We start from the raw sequence: 17,035 nt of genomic DNA on the forward strand, positions 1-17,035 counted from the left end.
TTATTGTTTTTGTTGTCACTTTAAACCTATTTTTGTGTAATACCAACATACCTTGTCTAGTTCCAATAGAGCAGCTTTCTGGTTTGCAAAGTAGCTAGAGCTGGCTAGAGTGACATTTTAAACAGCATTCTCACAAAGTTTTATATATTTTCACATTAAAAAAAACCTTAAAAGAATATTCTATGAATTAGACATGGGCTGAGGGGCGTTTGATAAAGTGAATCTTTTTAAATTGGGTCTAAAGCTTATTCACTACGGAATCAAGGGGAATTATTTAAAATGGATACAATTATTCTAGAGCAACAGAACTCAACGTAAGTTGTATTTAAATGGAACTGTTTCAGATCCAGCCAATGTCCTGTCAGGTGTACCTTAGGGTACTGTTCTGCCCCCTCCTTTTCCTCATTTATATTAATGACATGCCTGCACTACTTCGATCAATTTTGCGATTATTTGCAGATGAGGCATATTTATACAGAGTTATAAAATCAATTTTAGACAGAAATGACTGCAAATTTGGGAGGACAACTAGTACATGTAATTTCACCCTCAAAAATGTAAACAGCTCAAAATAACAAGGAAAACCTAACCAGTTGTCACCTCATACACAATTCATGGAGAGACACTCAAAAGTGTTGAAACTGCAAAATACCTGGACGTTACACTCCATAAAAAACTCAAATATGGTGAACACATCTCAATCATATCATATCATATTAGAGATGCTGCCTCTAAAATCTTGACATAAGCTGCTATCATCTGAAAAATAGCCTAGCCAGCCCCATTGCTTTAAGAATTTTAGTATTTCCATCCACGATCGTCAGTCTAGAATAAAGCTCCTATATCAGGATTAGCAGACCTGTAAACAACTTGAGATGATAATTTTACTTGTTTAATTTTGAGCAAAATCTGAATATGTATATGATATTTTCCATTTTCATACTCTGGTAACTATCAGTTACGTAAATAAAGCCTGTGATACAACAATAAAAGGGGACGAGGTTGTGATATTTCCACATTTTACACATGGCCCTTCTTTTTGGCACCATTAACCTTTCCATTGACCAGATATTTCTTTCAGTGCCTGCACAACGGGCTGCTGTAAAATGGTACCCTTCAAAATGCCTCTTTTATTTGTCTCAATCAGTGATCCTAAGCCTAAGGCATAGGCTTTTTCTCACCTTCAATTTTCTGAAGAAAACTGGAATTTTATGTGAGAGTTAAATTGTCAAGAACAAAGTGTCGCAAGAAATTAAATTGAAAAAAGAAATTTCTTTAAAGGGTTTTAGTGCGCACACACCTGACACACCATAATTCATGTCAAGTTAGGATTGTCCAATGGTAAAGAAAGATCTCTTATTTGACACCTTGACACCTTGACATTCCACAAGTCTGGTTTGTGGCAGGGTCGTTATCCAGACGGTTGTAATCAATAAAATCGATCATTGATTAAAATCAATAATCATAGCTAATTGATATTCACAATTTTTTCGTCCTAAATTAGCTATCGATTGCTATCAATCGATAATATAATAATAATATTATCGAATATTATAATTGATTGATGTTTTGTATTGATTTTTAATCAATATTATCAATTATTAATCAATACCATCGATTTAGAAACGAATAATGAAATTTTCTTTGATGCAAATTGCTTGGTAATCGATACGATCAATTTATAATTTTATTGATTTCAAATCAATTAGCAACAACAATCTCTCCATCGATACATTGAACAACCATCAATATTGATCGATAGTCAGTTAGTGGAAGTACCTCGATTATAAGCATATGTTCAAAGTTCAAAATAATGACTTTCTTTTTATTACAGAAACCGAAACGAGTGAGAATAAGTCATAAAGTCATAGTCAGCTCTCCATGGTTGTGACGTAGTTTACGAAATTGTTAAGATAAAATGACATACTTTTTACAGTAACAACTTTTTTCTACGCCATATTTTTAAGCCTCTTCGTAGGAGAATGTGTCTTTAAGAATTTTTTTAACACTTCACGGCAGATTAAAAAAGACAATCAGAAATCAGAAGATGCTTTATTCGATATGAGGATTCCCATTACCATAAAATTGCAATTCCCAATGGTTGCAAAATGGTGGCTATGGGTAATTCCTTTGTTCTTTTGCTATTTTCTTTTGTTTTATGTGACATAAAGACGCTTCACAACAAAGTACTTCCACAAACTGATAGTTCATCGATAATAATCGATATATAACCGATGAGTAATCGATAATAATTGATACTGAAAAATAATTGATATTAATCGATATCTCATCAATATTAATTGATGGCTCATCGATACTAATCGATTTTCACAATTTTTTTGACCTCGATTACCTATCGAAGGACCCTCCCGGCGCTCGGAAAAATCAGCCGACTCATGGTAGTTTCGATATTTCGACCAGTGATGCTTTCGAATATAGCTAATGTGATAAATTTGATTTCATCAATGGCTGAACCATCATCCTCAAAGACTGTAAGTATTTTATTTGACCAAAGTGTCCATCACCTGGAGACAAATAAATATTTTTTTGTAACCATGTTTAAACAGTTTTTTATAACGTGATAAAAATCTCTTGCTCCGGAAGCACCGGAAAGGCAAAAAGAGAAAAATAGTGTTTATTTAGCTGCTCTGGAAAACTCCGAAAGTTTCCTAAGCGCTGGGAGGGTCCTCCTATTGATTATTGATTTTAATCGATATCTAATCATTGATTAATATTGCCCATTAGCTATCGATTGTAATCGATGATCGATTTTATTGATTACCAATGTCTGGTGTTATTGCGGCTCTGAAGAAGAAAGAAGTGGTGCAAAACTATTGTAAGTTGGTGTAATGCCAACATCCCTCTTCTAATTTAATTTTGACCCCCTTCTTTAGAGTTGGGAATAATACAGTGTAGCTCTAAAGCTCTAAAACAGCATCTAATAACATGAAAACCAGAATATGATTCTTCAATGGGAATCAAAACTACAAAGTGCACTTACAAACATCAATAAATCAGATCTAACAAAATTAATAACGGCACGTCATCATTGACAATAAAACAAAAGATTTTCTGTCTAGAGTCTTGTAAACGTTCCAACAACTTCCATTGAAATGATCTGTCACAGCTGAGTCTACCATTTTTAACACGGTCCAAGGATTGAGCCAAGAACGCTTGCAGACCGCTTGCAGAACCCCCGCGAACTCCCGCGCGGGTGAAAAATGTAATCTGTTGATCATTTTCTTAAGCGAAGAGTACGCGAAGCGTTTCTAGCTTTGCGATGGCGCCTCGGATCATCAGTGGATAGTATTCAATTATCATTATCCTTTTATTTTCATTTCTAGAACTTTTGCAAAAAAAAGGAAAAATTGAAAAGTAGTTGTATTTTTTACTGCTCTATTTACATACTGAATTTGAAAGATCTTCTTTGTTGGGTTTTTTATGCAAACTGCAAAAAAACTGATTTTTATCCCGCTTATCCGGGACTTCATCAGCTTAATAAGTGCTGGCGTGCAGCATAATAGGGTACAAAGTCCAAATATATTTTCCCCATAATTTTTGTATGAAGAGTTAGGTCTACACTGTAATAGGAGGGTCTGAATCACTGATGGAAACAAAATTTACTTGCATAGCCATCAAATGACTGTGACCAATAGCAATAATAGCAATTAATACAAATAATAATATCAAAGCAGCAAAATTTAAAAACAAATTAACCATGCAGCTCTGCTTGCAGCTACACTCTGCCATTCTTGTTTTGCTTTAACTTTGTATTTTAATGACTAGCCAGGTCATTCATTTGAGGGCTACGCAAGTTTCACTCTACTGATGCAAAAATATACCCGCCGACTTCACGGACTGTATGCTAACCATGTATAAAAGTTAAAAAAAAAAAAAAACGTAAAAGAACCTTTTCATCATAACCAAATAATCTCAAATAAAAATTGTTTATTGAATTCATGTGAACTGCAAACAGACTAAGGAATTCATAAAACATGTAAGCTAAAATAAAAGAGTATACAGTTACATATCTTGATTCTTCTCTGGTTCTGGTAGTTGATGGTTGACTTTTGTCGACTTGCCCTTCTTTCTCGAGAGTCTTTTCGCAGATTTTGTTTTGATTGCATTCGATTACCCAAAATCTTCCAGGAGCTTTTCTAAGGTAAAGTTAAGGTCATTGAGACAAATGGTTCGAAGACAAAGTCACGTGCCAAGCACAAGGCAAATCAAACCAAGACCTTAAAACTTGGTTTGGAGTCTCTAGATCTAGAAAACTGGAATACGAGTCTGTGTTTTATTAAATAGTTTGTTTACATATCCGATTTGATTTTCAAAATGGCGTCGGAAGCGCAAGTCGTCCACGAGGATTCAACGTGGTTCAGGTAGATATTTTTTTCTTTCAATGTTCTCCTCAACCTCGTTCCAATCTTATAATAAGCTTTTAATGCTTACTGAACTAATTATACTAGATACGATACCTCGGCATTGTCTTGCGTCTAAGATTTTATAACTCAAAAAACAAAATTCCAAAGGCTTTGAAAGGTAGCGGTACCGGTAGCTACACAAATATTTTCTTTGACTGTTTGTAATTGTAATAATAATGCGTTGTCATATTTACTTAAAAATTTGTCTGCTTAAGGCTGGGGTAACTTAATGGGCCATTCCAAAATTTGTCTGTAACAGGGGGGCGGACGACACAGGATTTTCGAGGGGCAAAAGTTATCACAAAAATTCGAAATACACCTTTCCTGTAATTCAAACTTCTCAGAAATGGCCCGGGAAAATGTGCGCTCCACCGTTGTGTATAAAATTGTTTGTGTGGTAAACGAACGCGTTTTTGCCTGCAAAGGCTTACGGAAAGTGGGTTTTCAGCTTCTTTTGAGAGCGATCTTCTTTTTGCAAATAATTTTCAGAGTGGTATAATATCATGAATAGATTAAACATACTAAAGTTTGAGGGAATTTTGTTCGACAGAACTTAAGAAAAGCTAAAAAAAAAACTTTCCCTAAGGTAACTCAGGCAAAAAGGGGTTTGTTTACCTCCAGAGCCCAAAGGGCCATTCCAGAATTTGTCTGTAACAGGGGGGGGCGGACGACACAGGATTTCCGAGGGCAAAAGTTTTCACCAAAATTTGAAATTTCCAAGGCGAGAGAAGAAAATGTATGAATTTCCAAGGCAATTGAATTAAAAAAGGCAAAAAAGAGTGGAATTTCCGATGCATTTTGCAAAAGTACATGAATTTTTATCGGAATTACCGACCACCACTGGAAAAGAAAAATTATTTCCGAGGCTAGAGAAAATTAAAAAATGCACGTCATCCGACGGGGGGTAACAAAAATTTTCTGGAATGGCCCAAACGGTGGAGAGCATCAAAATAATGTGCGCGCATTAGTTCACGGCTGTTCCATCAAGCCAAAAATCAAATGTCTGAAATCTAAAAAAAGAAAAAGAGAAAGTGTTTACCGTCAGTTGGTCTAATGTCGACATCCGTCTTCTAATTTTGACACCCTTCTTTAGAGATAGGAACAATAGAAACTGAGGAAAGTCGGAATAGCTGATTGACTTTGACTAACGAGCACGATGAAAGGAAAAATCTTTAGTCTATCAGTGATTTCGACCTTCTTATTATTCCTATCTATAAAGAAGGATGTCGAAATTAGAAGACGGATGTCGACATTAGACCAACTTACGGTATGAAGTTATATTTTTCTTAAAGCTCTATCCTTCCCTGAAAAAATGTTTTTTACAGAATTAAAAAAGCTTCTTTAGTTGTTGAAATATTTGGGATTTTGTATAGGAAGGTAAAAAATTTTCGCAAATCTGACGTCAATTCAATTTTTCTGCCTTGGAACAGCCGTGAGTTTTACGAATTTCCAAGGCAATTGAATTAAAAAAGGTAAAAAAGAGTGGAATTTCCGATGCATTTTGCAAAAGTACATGGATTTTTATTGGAATTTCCTACCACCACTGGAAAAGAAAAATTGTTTCTGAGGCTAGAAAAAATTTTTAAATGCAGATCGTCCGACGGTTGGTAACAAAAATTTTCTGGAATGGCCCAATGCATGTCCCAGAATTGCATTAATTTTTTGCCCCCAGTTCCAGTCCCTAAGGGGAGCCGTCCATATTCATTTGACAACGCAATCGAGCGGACCACATCGCACAAGTGGGCAAAGAAGGTGGTACGTCTAAAGCACGGCACGAACCTAGGGCCAAGTGGAACTTTTAATTTCTTTTTAAATAAAGTTCATTAGTTAAAAGAACACATACACGCATGGGTACAACCAGGTATGGACTTTGCGACGGGAAAACTTTGATGAAAAAAAGGCCACAACTTATGGTATACATCGCTTGACGTTATCTGTGGGGGGGTGGAGGTTCAGAGGATAACGTCAATTTGACGTTATGCGTTGTCAAATGAATATGGACAGGTCCCCTAAACCATAACAAACTATACATTTTAAGTTAGTCACACTAGCGTTCCCCCGAAATGCGTATCAAAAATTAATGCTGCGAAAGCACTGTATTGTTTTACTTGACTCACAAGCAAACAAGTGCACCGCAAAACTTCCAAATTGATTCATGAAAAAATAACGTGGCATTTTTTAATGAAATCAACATTTTCAAAAACAATGAGAAATTGCCTAAAATTTGAGCCATAGATGAAAAAATTGAGCTAAGGGTCTTCGACAAAAAACTTTCGAATTTTTTATCGGCATTGGGTCGATAAGCTCCAGACCCCCTCCCCCCTTGCTCTTATCGGCAAAAATTTTTGAAACCAACTTTTACATCTTCGAAAACACAATTTTTTCCAATCATGTCCGCCATCGCGTTGATCTCACCTTCCCACCCGTCTTCGTTGAGCTTTTGTCTATTTGCACCAACATTGAGTTTGTTCATACCCGCATTGATATTGTTAATCAAAAAACGAAAATTAAAAAGACGTGATGAAGTCGCAACATTTCGAAGGAAATGGCAGCACGCTGGCCAATGAAATAGAGCTTTTTTCATAAAGCTAATTCAAAACTGTACTTTTAAATTTGCGAATTTGTGCGCGAAGGTGAAAGCAAGTGAAATTGTATGCTTTCAGTGGAGTTTGTGGACAAAATCAGAAAGAAATTGGCTGAAAAGATTTTCGTCCCAATACTTGTTTTTTTATCGGTATGTAGTTGGACCCCCCCACCCCCTTATCGGCCCAACGCCGATAAAAAATTCGAAAGTTTTTTGTCGAGGGTCCCTAAGCCAACCTTGAAAACTAATTTGAAGATCAACTTCCCAAGAAAAAGATCTGCAGGGGAGACGGAACCCACCTAGTTCTGCGCACCTCCGGATAGGTTATTTCCCTGAAATTTTGCGGGACCTAAAAAAACACAGAATTACTTTTACTTTAGTGTATAAACAAGGCATTTATATTAAAAATATTTTTAGAGTTTTCGAGAAAAATGTGTTTTTGTTGATTTTTTGATACTTCACACAATTTTTGACTGGCATCCCTTAAAAATTGAAGCGCTGTCTCGGGAATTGAAGGACAAGATTTGGTTGGTTGATACACATATCATTTTAAAGTTTACAAGTTTTAATTAAATTGTCTTGGGAACTTGAACTTAATTCAGGTAACTCTCATCCTTGTTGTTGCGAATACATCCTTTAGATAACTGATGTTGTTTTTTTCTGAAAGCTTGATTTCCTAGTCTGACTAACTGATTTTTGGATGTAGAATATCGTATAATTTTTGCAATAAAATGCTTAAATCAGCAATTTTTCAATTAAAAAAAAATCTGGCATCATATGGTCTGGTCTGTAGTTTGTACAATATAAATAGCCGTCAGTAACACTTTCCTAGCATGAATCTGTGACGCAGTGATTAAGGCATTGGGTTTCTAAACATTAGAGCTTTGCATTTAGTGGGTTTTAATCCCACCGGGGCGATCTTTCGGTAAGTGATTCAGTCAGTTAGAAAACATAGAAAATAACTAACAAAGACCCAGCAAGTCAGAAAAACTACGGACAAGACAAGAGACTGGAAAGTACGAAATAAGTCCAGATATGTCTTTCGTCTTTATGAAGAAGCCAAAACCAGGGTATATGGTGGCCAATGTTTTTCTTTTGTGGGATGGACAATGTTTGTTATTTTGGCGAATTTTGTGTACAGGCCAAAATATATCTTCATTGACAATGTTACTGATTGTGAAGTTTCAAATAAATCTGGGCGATCAATTTTTTCAGTCATCTAAATTATTAGGTGTTCTAGTCAGATTATTCAGTCTAGTATTTCACATGGCCCTTCTTTTTCGCACCTGTGGCCTCTCAGTGCCTTGCACAAGGGGCAGCTGTAAAATCTCACCCTTCATAAAACCTTTTTTATTTGTTTCAATCCGAGATCCTAAGATGTAGACTATTTCTCATCTTCAATTCTCTGAAGAAAGCTAAAATTTAATGGGAGAGTTAGATTGTCAACAAATTGCTGTAAAAATCATTGAATAAAAGAAGGATTTATAGTCTTAGTGCAAAAAAGTGAAACATAGAAAATTTTTGTTCTTTATTGGTTTAATCAGGTTTAATCGAAATGGGGGATTCAAAAGATTTTCTGGGCAAGCACCCCGTTGCTAAGATGTTGGCTTGAAATCGAAAATAAAACCACTGAAAACGAAAGTAAAATTGGCCTGCACTCCAAATCCCATATTCTTGATACTGTATAGGAGATGATGTACTGTATATATGTGACATACTGCCAAAGTAGCAACCAAATGTTTTGTTTTATATGCTGACAACAAAAACAGCATCATTAAAAATATTAAATATGACTCTTTAAAAAATGGATTTGTGATTTATTTTGAATGTATGGCTTTCTTCAATAAATTTAGCTAGCCTATTTTAACTTGTGATTTGGACCATTTGATTGTTTATTTCATTAATCAAATTCTATGTGTTTAGTTTTTTAGGGAAATTGCATGGAAGCCTATTTGACCTAATTGAAAATTTCTCCAAATCACTAGATGACAATTCAAATGCTACTCCAAGACATTCAAATAAAAATGTGAAGCTTCAAAGTAATTATGTACCCGATTCCTTCACAGCTGAAATCGATAATTATTGGGAATTTTTGAAAGTGGTGAGGAAACAATGTTGGTTTTAGATTATTAACCAATTGTGTTTGTGTTTGACTTAGCATCCCTTAAAAAAGCAGATACGTTTTTATATAAAGTAAAATCCTCAAAACTCATTATCTAAACTAGTATAATTGAAATAAGATTAAAACTATCTGTTCAATCAGTTCCCAAGATGATTGATAAGCTTTTAAGATTGAAATATTAAGTATATAAGTCAACAAATTTGGCATAAATTATGAGCATTTTACTTTACATCATATTTGTCTGCTTTTTTTGGGACACATTGTACATTAACGATAACAAAACTTTTCTTGTATAACAGTTTTTGAATTTGAAAATGGAAGTTTGGCCTGCATTACAACTTCAATTTCAATTTACAACTGAGCTGATACATTTTTCAAATCAGCTACCTGGAAGCCAAGAAGATTTTAGGTAGGGGTTGGAAGACCTGGGTTTCTTTTTCTTTGATGTTGGAAAGAGTCCTCACTTACTGAGTTGGTGTTAAACATAAAATATTTTTACCTGATTAAGTTCTGTAAGATAATAAAATATCGTGGAAAAAATGACAATTTTACTTCTTTGGTCCATTACTCTTGGGTACCTAATAAGCGTCCCCCGCCCCGCTAGTTACATTTTTCCAAAATTTTCCACCCAGGACATTCTTATTCCCCCTCCTCCCTTATTTATTTTTGGGAAAAAGTTTTTGAAAGTTTCATTTTTTGCATTAATTCTACTGTAATAGCCTACTTTTCAAAAACTTTTCACCCAGGAAATTTTATACCCCCTCCCCGCTTATTAAGTTTTTAGAATTTTTCCACCCACCCCGCTTATTCAAAAGCCCCCGTCAACTGTTCTAACTTGGGACTATCTGACAAAACATGGGACGGTAAATCGGCCCCCATTTCACTGAACCTCCAAAGTCATTTGATTTGACTTAATGAACAGCGTATTAAAAATACACGAAAAAAAATTTGTTGTCAAAGAGATTTAACAGTAAGTGAAAATACAGACCAGATATCAACCAGTCCCATGTTTCGACCAATCGTCCCAAGTAAGAGCATTTGACGGTACCCGAGAGTAGTTTGTAACTTATTTCTTTTGGTTTATCTAAAATGCTTTTAAATACAGTAATGATCTTTAATTTGATTATTCCATAGCTTCCCTGGAGAGAGAATTGGATGGTTTGTTTGATGATGTTCCATCTCACATGTCTCCTTCTAATCATCATCTCCAGAAAATCCGCCAACTTACAATATTGTATCTTCTTCCTTCTACGTAAGTTATGCTTAACTTAAAGGTTTTGTGTGGTATCGTTTGCTTACTCATATCAATCTTAATTTACAAGCTTTTTCACATTGGATTGACACAGATGTGGAGCAAGATGATCAGACAGAGGGAAAGAAAAACATTATTTGGATCAGGTCCGGTTATCGTGGTCGCTGGTTGGATTCTTTAACAGTGAACAGAACTGTTAAAGAATCCAACCAGCGACCACGATAACCAGACCTGATCCCATTATTTTATTTATATCAGCATAATATAACAATAGGCAGACACTGTCCTGATATAAAATATGTGTCTGATATGAAACGGGAACACTTATGTAAAAATAAAACCTTTAATTTTGTTGTATTAAAAAAAACGCTTTGAACTGTTTGATTGAGAATTTTATAATTGCTTATGATTATCATTTCAAATTTATTTATCAATACGATCTAATATTGACATTAAGTGAGTTTTAGTTTTTTTTTAGCAGCCAACAAGCTATTTTATTTATAGTATTCTTTAGCTCAAGTTGCTCTATAACCCGGAGTCATCTTATAGCTTTTTGACAAATTTAGCTTGAATCACTTCCTTCTTATGGGTTGTATCTTTGGTGAAAATTTCATCATGATAGACCTTTTCATATAAATTACGTTACGAACATCACTTGCCTCGTTTTGAAATTATTGCCATGGTGATTTACTCCCAGTGGATTTTATTATAACTATTTTCTATTCATAAAAAAAATCATTCAAGTGACATAATCACCATGGCAATTGAATACGAGGTAAGTGATATTCGTGACGTAATTTATAAAAAGGTCTATTTAATCATTACTTTTTTAGGTATTCAATTTTTAGTTTTAAGCATGGCTCCGACTGGGGTTCTAGGTCCCCCCCGCCAAATTTACGTCCCCCCTGAGAACAAGGTCCCCCCAGCCTGATAAAATTTTAGTACCCAGTATAGGGGAAAACTTTTATGGCATTCACAAAGCTCTATTTACATGTGTGTGCACTTTTAGAGAATGCAATAGAATGTCTTCATTTTTGCATTTAAGGATCAGATCACACCTCGCATGAAAACATGAAAGGTTTAGAGAAATTAAAAACCAACAGTAAAGAAAAATATTTTAGGAAGTGTTATTTAGCCCCCAGAGTTACATAAACTAATGCAGGTCCCCCCTAAGATAGAGCTCCCCCCACCTGTCGGGAAAAACAACCAGCTCCCACCTCTTATATGGCAAATTTTAGGTGTAGCTCCCCCCACTCAGGCGGGGGGGGGGGGGTGCGAGCCATGTTAAGACCTAATCAATTATAATGTCATAAAAAGTAGCTGATATCAAAGATCTCTTACTTAGGTTTTATGTGTAACTTGTTCCTTTATTTTTTCTTTTAGTGTGTTGTGTGTATTTCTCGGAACGCTTAAATGAATTAGCTGCTGACAATCACAAGTAAGCAAACAATTTTACTTTATTGATGTTGTTAGAGACTATTCTAATGTTTGTGACACTTATTACGTGGTGGTGTGACAACTGAGACTCCCAAAGTGGAGTATGTACACATTTTTGAACAAAATTCCCTAAATTAACACAAAAAATTTAATTTTTTTTGAAGAGAAATCGATTCTTTTTGGAAAAAGATCTAACAATTTTTATAGCTCTGAAAGTAAAATTATTCCAACCTGTCAAAATTTTCGAGTACTTAGTATAACTTATAATCTAGAAAAGCCGCAAATCACTCATTTTCTAGCGTGTCGGAAAAGGGGTCCTTTTGAGCAATGAAAACAGTTACTCTCGGGTACCTAATAGCCGGGGGGTTTGGAATAAGCGAGGGGTTTGGAAAAAATCTCAAAACTTAATAAGCGGAGGGGGTCGGAATAAAAATGTCCTGGGTGGAAAATTTTTGAAAAGGAGGTTAATAAAGCAGAATTAGGTCAAAAGAGGGAACTTCAAAAAAAATGTTCCCAAAAATCAATAAGCAGGGGGGTTGGAATAAGAATGTCCTGGGTGAAAAATTCTCGAAAAATTAATTAGCAGACCCCCCCCCCCGGCTATTAGGTACCCGAGAGTTCTTCACAGTTCAGTAAGTTCTGGGGGTGGTGGTGTTGTGGCAAAGATTTTCCAAAATGGCAGTTACTAATCATCATAGTGCCATGGAGTAAGTACCTGGTTATACTTCAATAAGAAGATTTACATTTGTTTTTTCAGGAGATTTGCATCAGAGAATTTTTTCGATTCAAGTGGATTGTTTATTTCGACCGTTTTCTCAATCCCAATTTTCTTCAATTGCATCGTGCTCATTGTAAGTGAAAATCTCCCAGCCTAGTTGGGAGTAGTTTATTTGACTTTCTTGTGAGATTGAATACAGTTTTTTTACGGATAGCTGCTTCGTATAAGAAGTCACCAAAATTTCGAGTAAAGAAACCATCTCATTGGCTAAAAGCAAAAACATAAACAAATAAATGTGCTCTTACACAGCCAATGGAATGGTTTGTTTACTCGAAATTTTGGTGACTTTTTATACGAAACGGCTAACCGGAAAAAAGGTGTATTAGAATTCCTGTTTGCTGCAATCAGCGCCGTAATACTTGGCACAAAAAGGGAATTCAAAATTTCAAAACAATTAAAATTCAAAAGCATATAAAACATCAAGTGCTTTAAAGTAGGGTTGGAAATTAGAGTTTTAACATGAGACTTTTTTTTAAGGTTAAGGAGACCTTAGGATCTCAGGATATAAATGCTCAAAAATGTTCCAATAAAGCTGAAAATAAAGCCTGGAAGCCACTTAACCCCTCCCAAACCGAAAAATCCGATGATAAAAAGTGAAAGCTAAATTGCAATTCTGGTTCGGCCTTTAAATTCTGGAAAACGTTAAAATACCCAAAATTTCCAAAAATATAAATTATATTTCGGCACTGTTTGTGACTCCAACACTGAGAAAAATAAGAAAAATTGAGAATGAGTAATTTTTAGGTGATGTTTTTGCCAAAGATGATACTCTTTAAAAATTCCAAATGTAAGGCATAAAATAGTAAACATTCAAAATTAGAGGAAATAATTTGTCATCTTTAGAAGTGAAAATGTGTTTTTTTCTTCCTTTCTATTATTTTCATTCAGCCAGTTTATTTTGTTACAGCCTTGGGAATTTTGCTTCTTTTATCTGGTCGGGCCTCGAAGAACTCTTCGTTTTGTACAAACTCTCATATTGTCTGATCTATCAATAGACCTTATCGGAGTTTTTGATTTTTCTAAAAAAGCGATGCATTGTGGGATTGTTTCGAGTGTATTACAATAGAATTCCCTCGAGGAATTCCTAAGAGATTTCTATTGTAATACACTCGAAACAATCCCACAATGCATCGCTTTTTTAGAAAAATAAAAAACTCCGATAAGGTCTATTCAGTTTCTATTAAATGAATACCGATCCATAGCAAAAATCTCACACATGAGAAAAATTCACAATGGTATCAAACCATATATCTTGTTAGAAATATTTATTTGTTTGATATGAAGGTATTGGATTAATCCAAGTACCTCAATTCATTGGTGACATATTTTTCTCGACAAAATCAATGATACTAAGACCAATCTTCAGAAAAGGGTATTCTAAGTCCCCTGCTAAATGCTACCTCCCTTCTTTTCTCTCTTTCATTCTGATGAGTATAACCACAGATATCTAAGCCCGAAGGGCTAGATATGCAACTTTAAGCTTTCTCCAGCAAAAAAAAGTGAAGCTAAAATTTGACTTTTTAAATTTCGTGCCGATGGATAGGATCTAGCATTTTGATTGTTTTTGGAGCGCGAGATCAAAAAAATTAGGCGGCAAACGCTATTTCACACCTCTCAAACCGGTGAAATTGCATATTTTTGTCACGTGACTCTGGTAGGAAATCCTTCCAAAGATGAGCTTCACTTTTTGAACAAAGCTGCAAATCTAGCCCTTCGGGCTTTACAGATATCTGTGAGTATAACGGTCTTCCCTTCTGTCCTGTTTTCAGGTTATGTGGCTGAGTAGCGCTGCACGAACTTTGATTGACGTCAAACAACGACAAATCCGTCAACAACAACAACGGCAACAAAATAGCGACGATAAGGAGACAAAGAAGGATAAATGACGTCTCGAAAATCCGTCTTTTCGTCTAATTGAAAACTGTCGCTTGGTATCGGGGTTATTTGGAGAAATCTGCCTCTTAAAAATTATGACTTGTTAGATGAACCGTTTGCTTTACTGTATATTTGGTGAATGTAATTGGTACTGGCGTTTGTAGTCGATGTAAATGATTCTTCAATGTTTTTCGCTCCACAATGGTTTTTCCTGGGATTTTCTAACGATTTGTACGTGTCCTGGATATTCTCGATCAACAACCTCATCCATGGTTGAATGACACGTTGATGGCGCCCTCTCATCCTGTATCGAATATATACGATTTCAGACTCTTAACTCCTAGATCTTGTTGTATCCATAATCGTTTACGTCACTGAATAACATTTCACTGAATTTACTCCACGATCTAAGCAACAATGAACATCCTTTGACCGAAGGCACGAGTTGACGTACCATTCACTGACATCAGTACATACACAACGTCTGATGTCCTGTATCCTGTGAAACGTTAAAACATGTGTCTCATGTCGCCCAACGATCGAACGTTCAGTAAAACACTTGTCGAATAATTGTTGATGACACTTCGTGTTGTTTAGCAACTGTTGCCATGCGAAGCCATAGGTTTGGTTGTCATGGTAATAACATTTCATCTTGATTGTTATGTAAGGTTCTGCGAGAGACGAAAACAAACATTAAATTTATTGTTTATTTTATAATGATTGCATTGGGATATTATTTTCAATTTTATAAATCTTCTACTCTGCCATTTCTTTGATCATCTCTTCTCGTAAATGGGCTTTTCCAGAAAATGTTTGTACATGGGGGTGGAGGATATGGGGGGTAGTGAAAAACCTACAAAATTTGCCTTGTTTGGAGGAGAAAATTTCTCTGTTTAGGGGTAATTATGAATGTTCGGGGGGTCAACTAATGCTTGTCCGGGGGGGGTTAGACCTGCTATCCTGGGCGTAAATTTCCAAAAAATGTTATATCCTCCACTCCACCTCCATGTTCAATTTTTTTCTGAAAAAGCTCAATTATTATTATTTACAATCCTCTTACAAAATTTCATACGTTTATTTATTTTACGCCAATAAGAATTTCATGAAAACAAAACACTGACCTTCTCCTTTGATGTCTTTGACGATTGAGAAAGACCCTTCATCGGGGGGTTCCTTCATTGTAGAGGTGAGAAACATCTGCCTGGAGCCCACTCCCAAATACCATAACATCCCAACTGTAATATATATTGAAAATTTATTGCAGCAGGTTACTAAATAGACCACAGGCCACTAATTGCTTGTTCAAGATAACACGTTCAAAAATTTTGAAGCCTTGGAATATTCTTAGCTTTTTGGATTTTAAGCCTTAAAATGTTCTTAAAACGTGTTCTTATTTTAGCCATTGTTTGAGAATTTCTATCCATTTTCGGGTCCAGAGATCGGGTGTTTTAGGGTCCTCAAAGCCTCAAAATGTTTTAACTTGTTCTTAATATTTTGGCCATCGAAGCCTTATGTTCTTATATAGTTTGTTCTTATAAAAAAACGTGTAGATGGCGCTGATAAGGTGCCCTGTGTGATATGGCAGAATTAAGTACGCACAAATCCATACCACTAGATCCATCTTTTTGGTGAAAAAGAAACATATTTTCTAAAAGTTGGGAAGTGTTTTCTTTTGTGATTCTTATAGCTTTAAGAATTTTAAAGAGATTTCGATATTTTATTGTTTTTGTGTTTTCATTTACTTTTTGAAAACGAAAGTGAACATTTGCAAGATGGCCAAATCCTTTAGTTTGCTACACTGGACTTCAAAATCGTCAGGAAGCAAAGTTGGAAAGCTCAGTCAAACAAAGGACTCTAGTGTAGTTATTAAACGACAAAAAGAGGTCGTTGAAAAAGAAAGCTCTTTTGAAGGATAGATAACCTCAACTCAACAGGCCGGTTTTCGCACTACACTTTAAAATCCAAAAATGTAAATTAATGACCGCTTATAGACCTTCACAAAGCTCAAGAAATGTCTCCAAATTTTCGTTTTCAGAAAATCTGCACAAATTAGAATTTATTTATACGCCCCCCTCTCATAGACCCACTGGAAAAATTGGCCAAAATATCGTCCCTAGTGGAAAATTATCCTTAAATTTTTGTCCCCGCTGAAAATTATCAGATAAGCAAATCTGCACTGCAAAATATTGTGCTATTTTTTCCATCTCCACTGAATTCTCTGGCTAGAAAACAATGAAATTCAAATCTCCGGCCATAAAAAACATTTTGGTCTGTTATTTTTATCCCCACTGGCTGATAAAATTACACCGGGTCTGTGTAGACCATTTTGACCGACATTGAAGTTTCATTCTCACCGATAACGAGTAGAATAACAATCCTCCATCCCTTGATGTCAAAAATTTCTTTCATGTTAAAAGAAATGTTTTCTATGATTCCTTTCTTCTTATTAGATTACAGAAATGAAACTTTTCGAATTTTCTTGACTCACTTTCGATCGGAACAGAAGATGGGTTTTCTTTAAAATTTCTGTTCTTCTTTTGTTTGATAAAATTGTTTTGTAAAC

The 17,035-nt window shown here is 35.3% G+C and overlaps 2 protein-coding genes across 2 annotated transcripts; one reads left to right on the forward strand and one right to left on the reverse strand.

Annotated features, from left to right (window-relative positions):
• The first annotated feature begins 4,291 nt into the window (after nucleotides 1–4,291).
• LOC136813830 (transmembrane protein 18-like) lies at nucleotides 4,292–15,236 on the forward strand. The gene is made up of 6 exons (XM_067070317.1): nucleotides 4,292–4,382; nucleotides 8,932–9,109; nucleotides 10,265–10,382; nucleotides 11,766–11,820; nucleotides 12,577–12,670; nucleotides 14,367–15,236. Exons 1-6 carry the CDS (start codon nucleotides 4,336–4,338, stop codon nucleotides 14,481–14,483), a joined length of 609 nt encoding a protein of 202 aa, XP_066926418.1. The 5' UTR covers nucleotides 4,292–4,335; the 3' UTR covers nucleotides 14,484–15,236.
• On the reverse strand, nucleotides 14,839–16,914 carry LOC136813831 (uncharacterized). Its single transcript, XM_067070318.1, has 3 exons — nucleotides 16,827–16,914; nucleotides 15,594–15,707; nucleotides 14,839–15,143 (listed from the first exon to the last, which is right to left on the reverse strand). The coding sequence occupies exons 1-3, from the start codon at nucleotides 16,879–16,881 to the stop codon at nucleotides 14,839–14,841; spliced, it is 474 nt and encodes a 157-aa protein (XP_066926419.1). The 5' UTR covers nucleotides 16,882–16,914.
• Nucleotides 16,915–17,035: the final 121 nt, after the last annotated feature.

This window comes from Clytia hemisphaerica, unplaced genomic scaffold, assembly GCF_902728285.1.
Source record: "Clytia hemisphaerica strain Z4C2 unplaced genomic scaffold, Clytia hemisphaerica genome assembly, whole genome shotgun sequence".
Classification (NCBI taxonomy): domain Eukaryota; kingdom Metazoa; phylum Cnidaria; class Hydrozoa; order Leptothecata; family Clytiidae; genus Clytia; species Clytia hemisphaerica.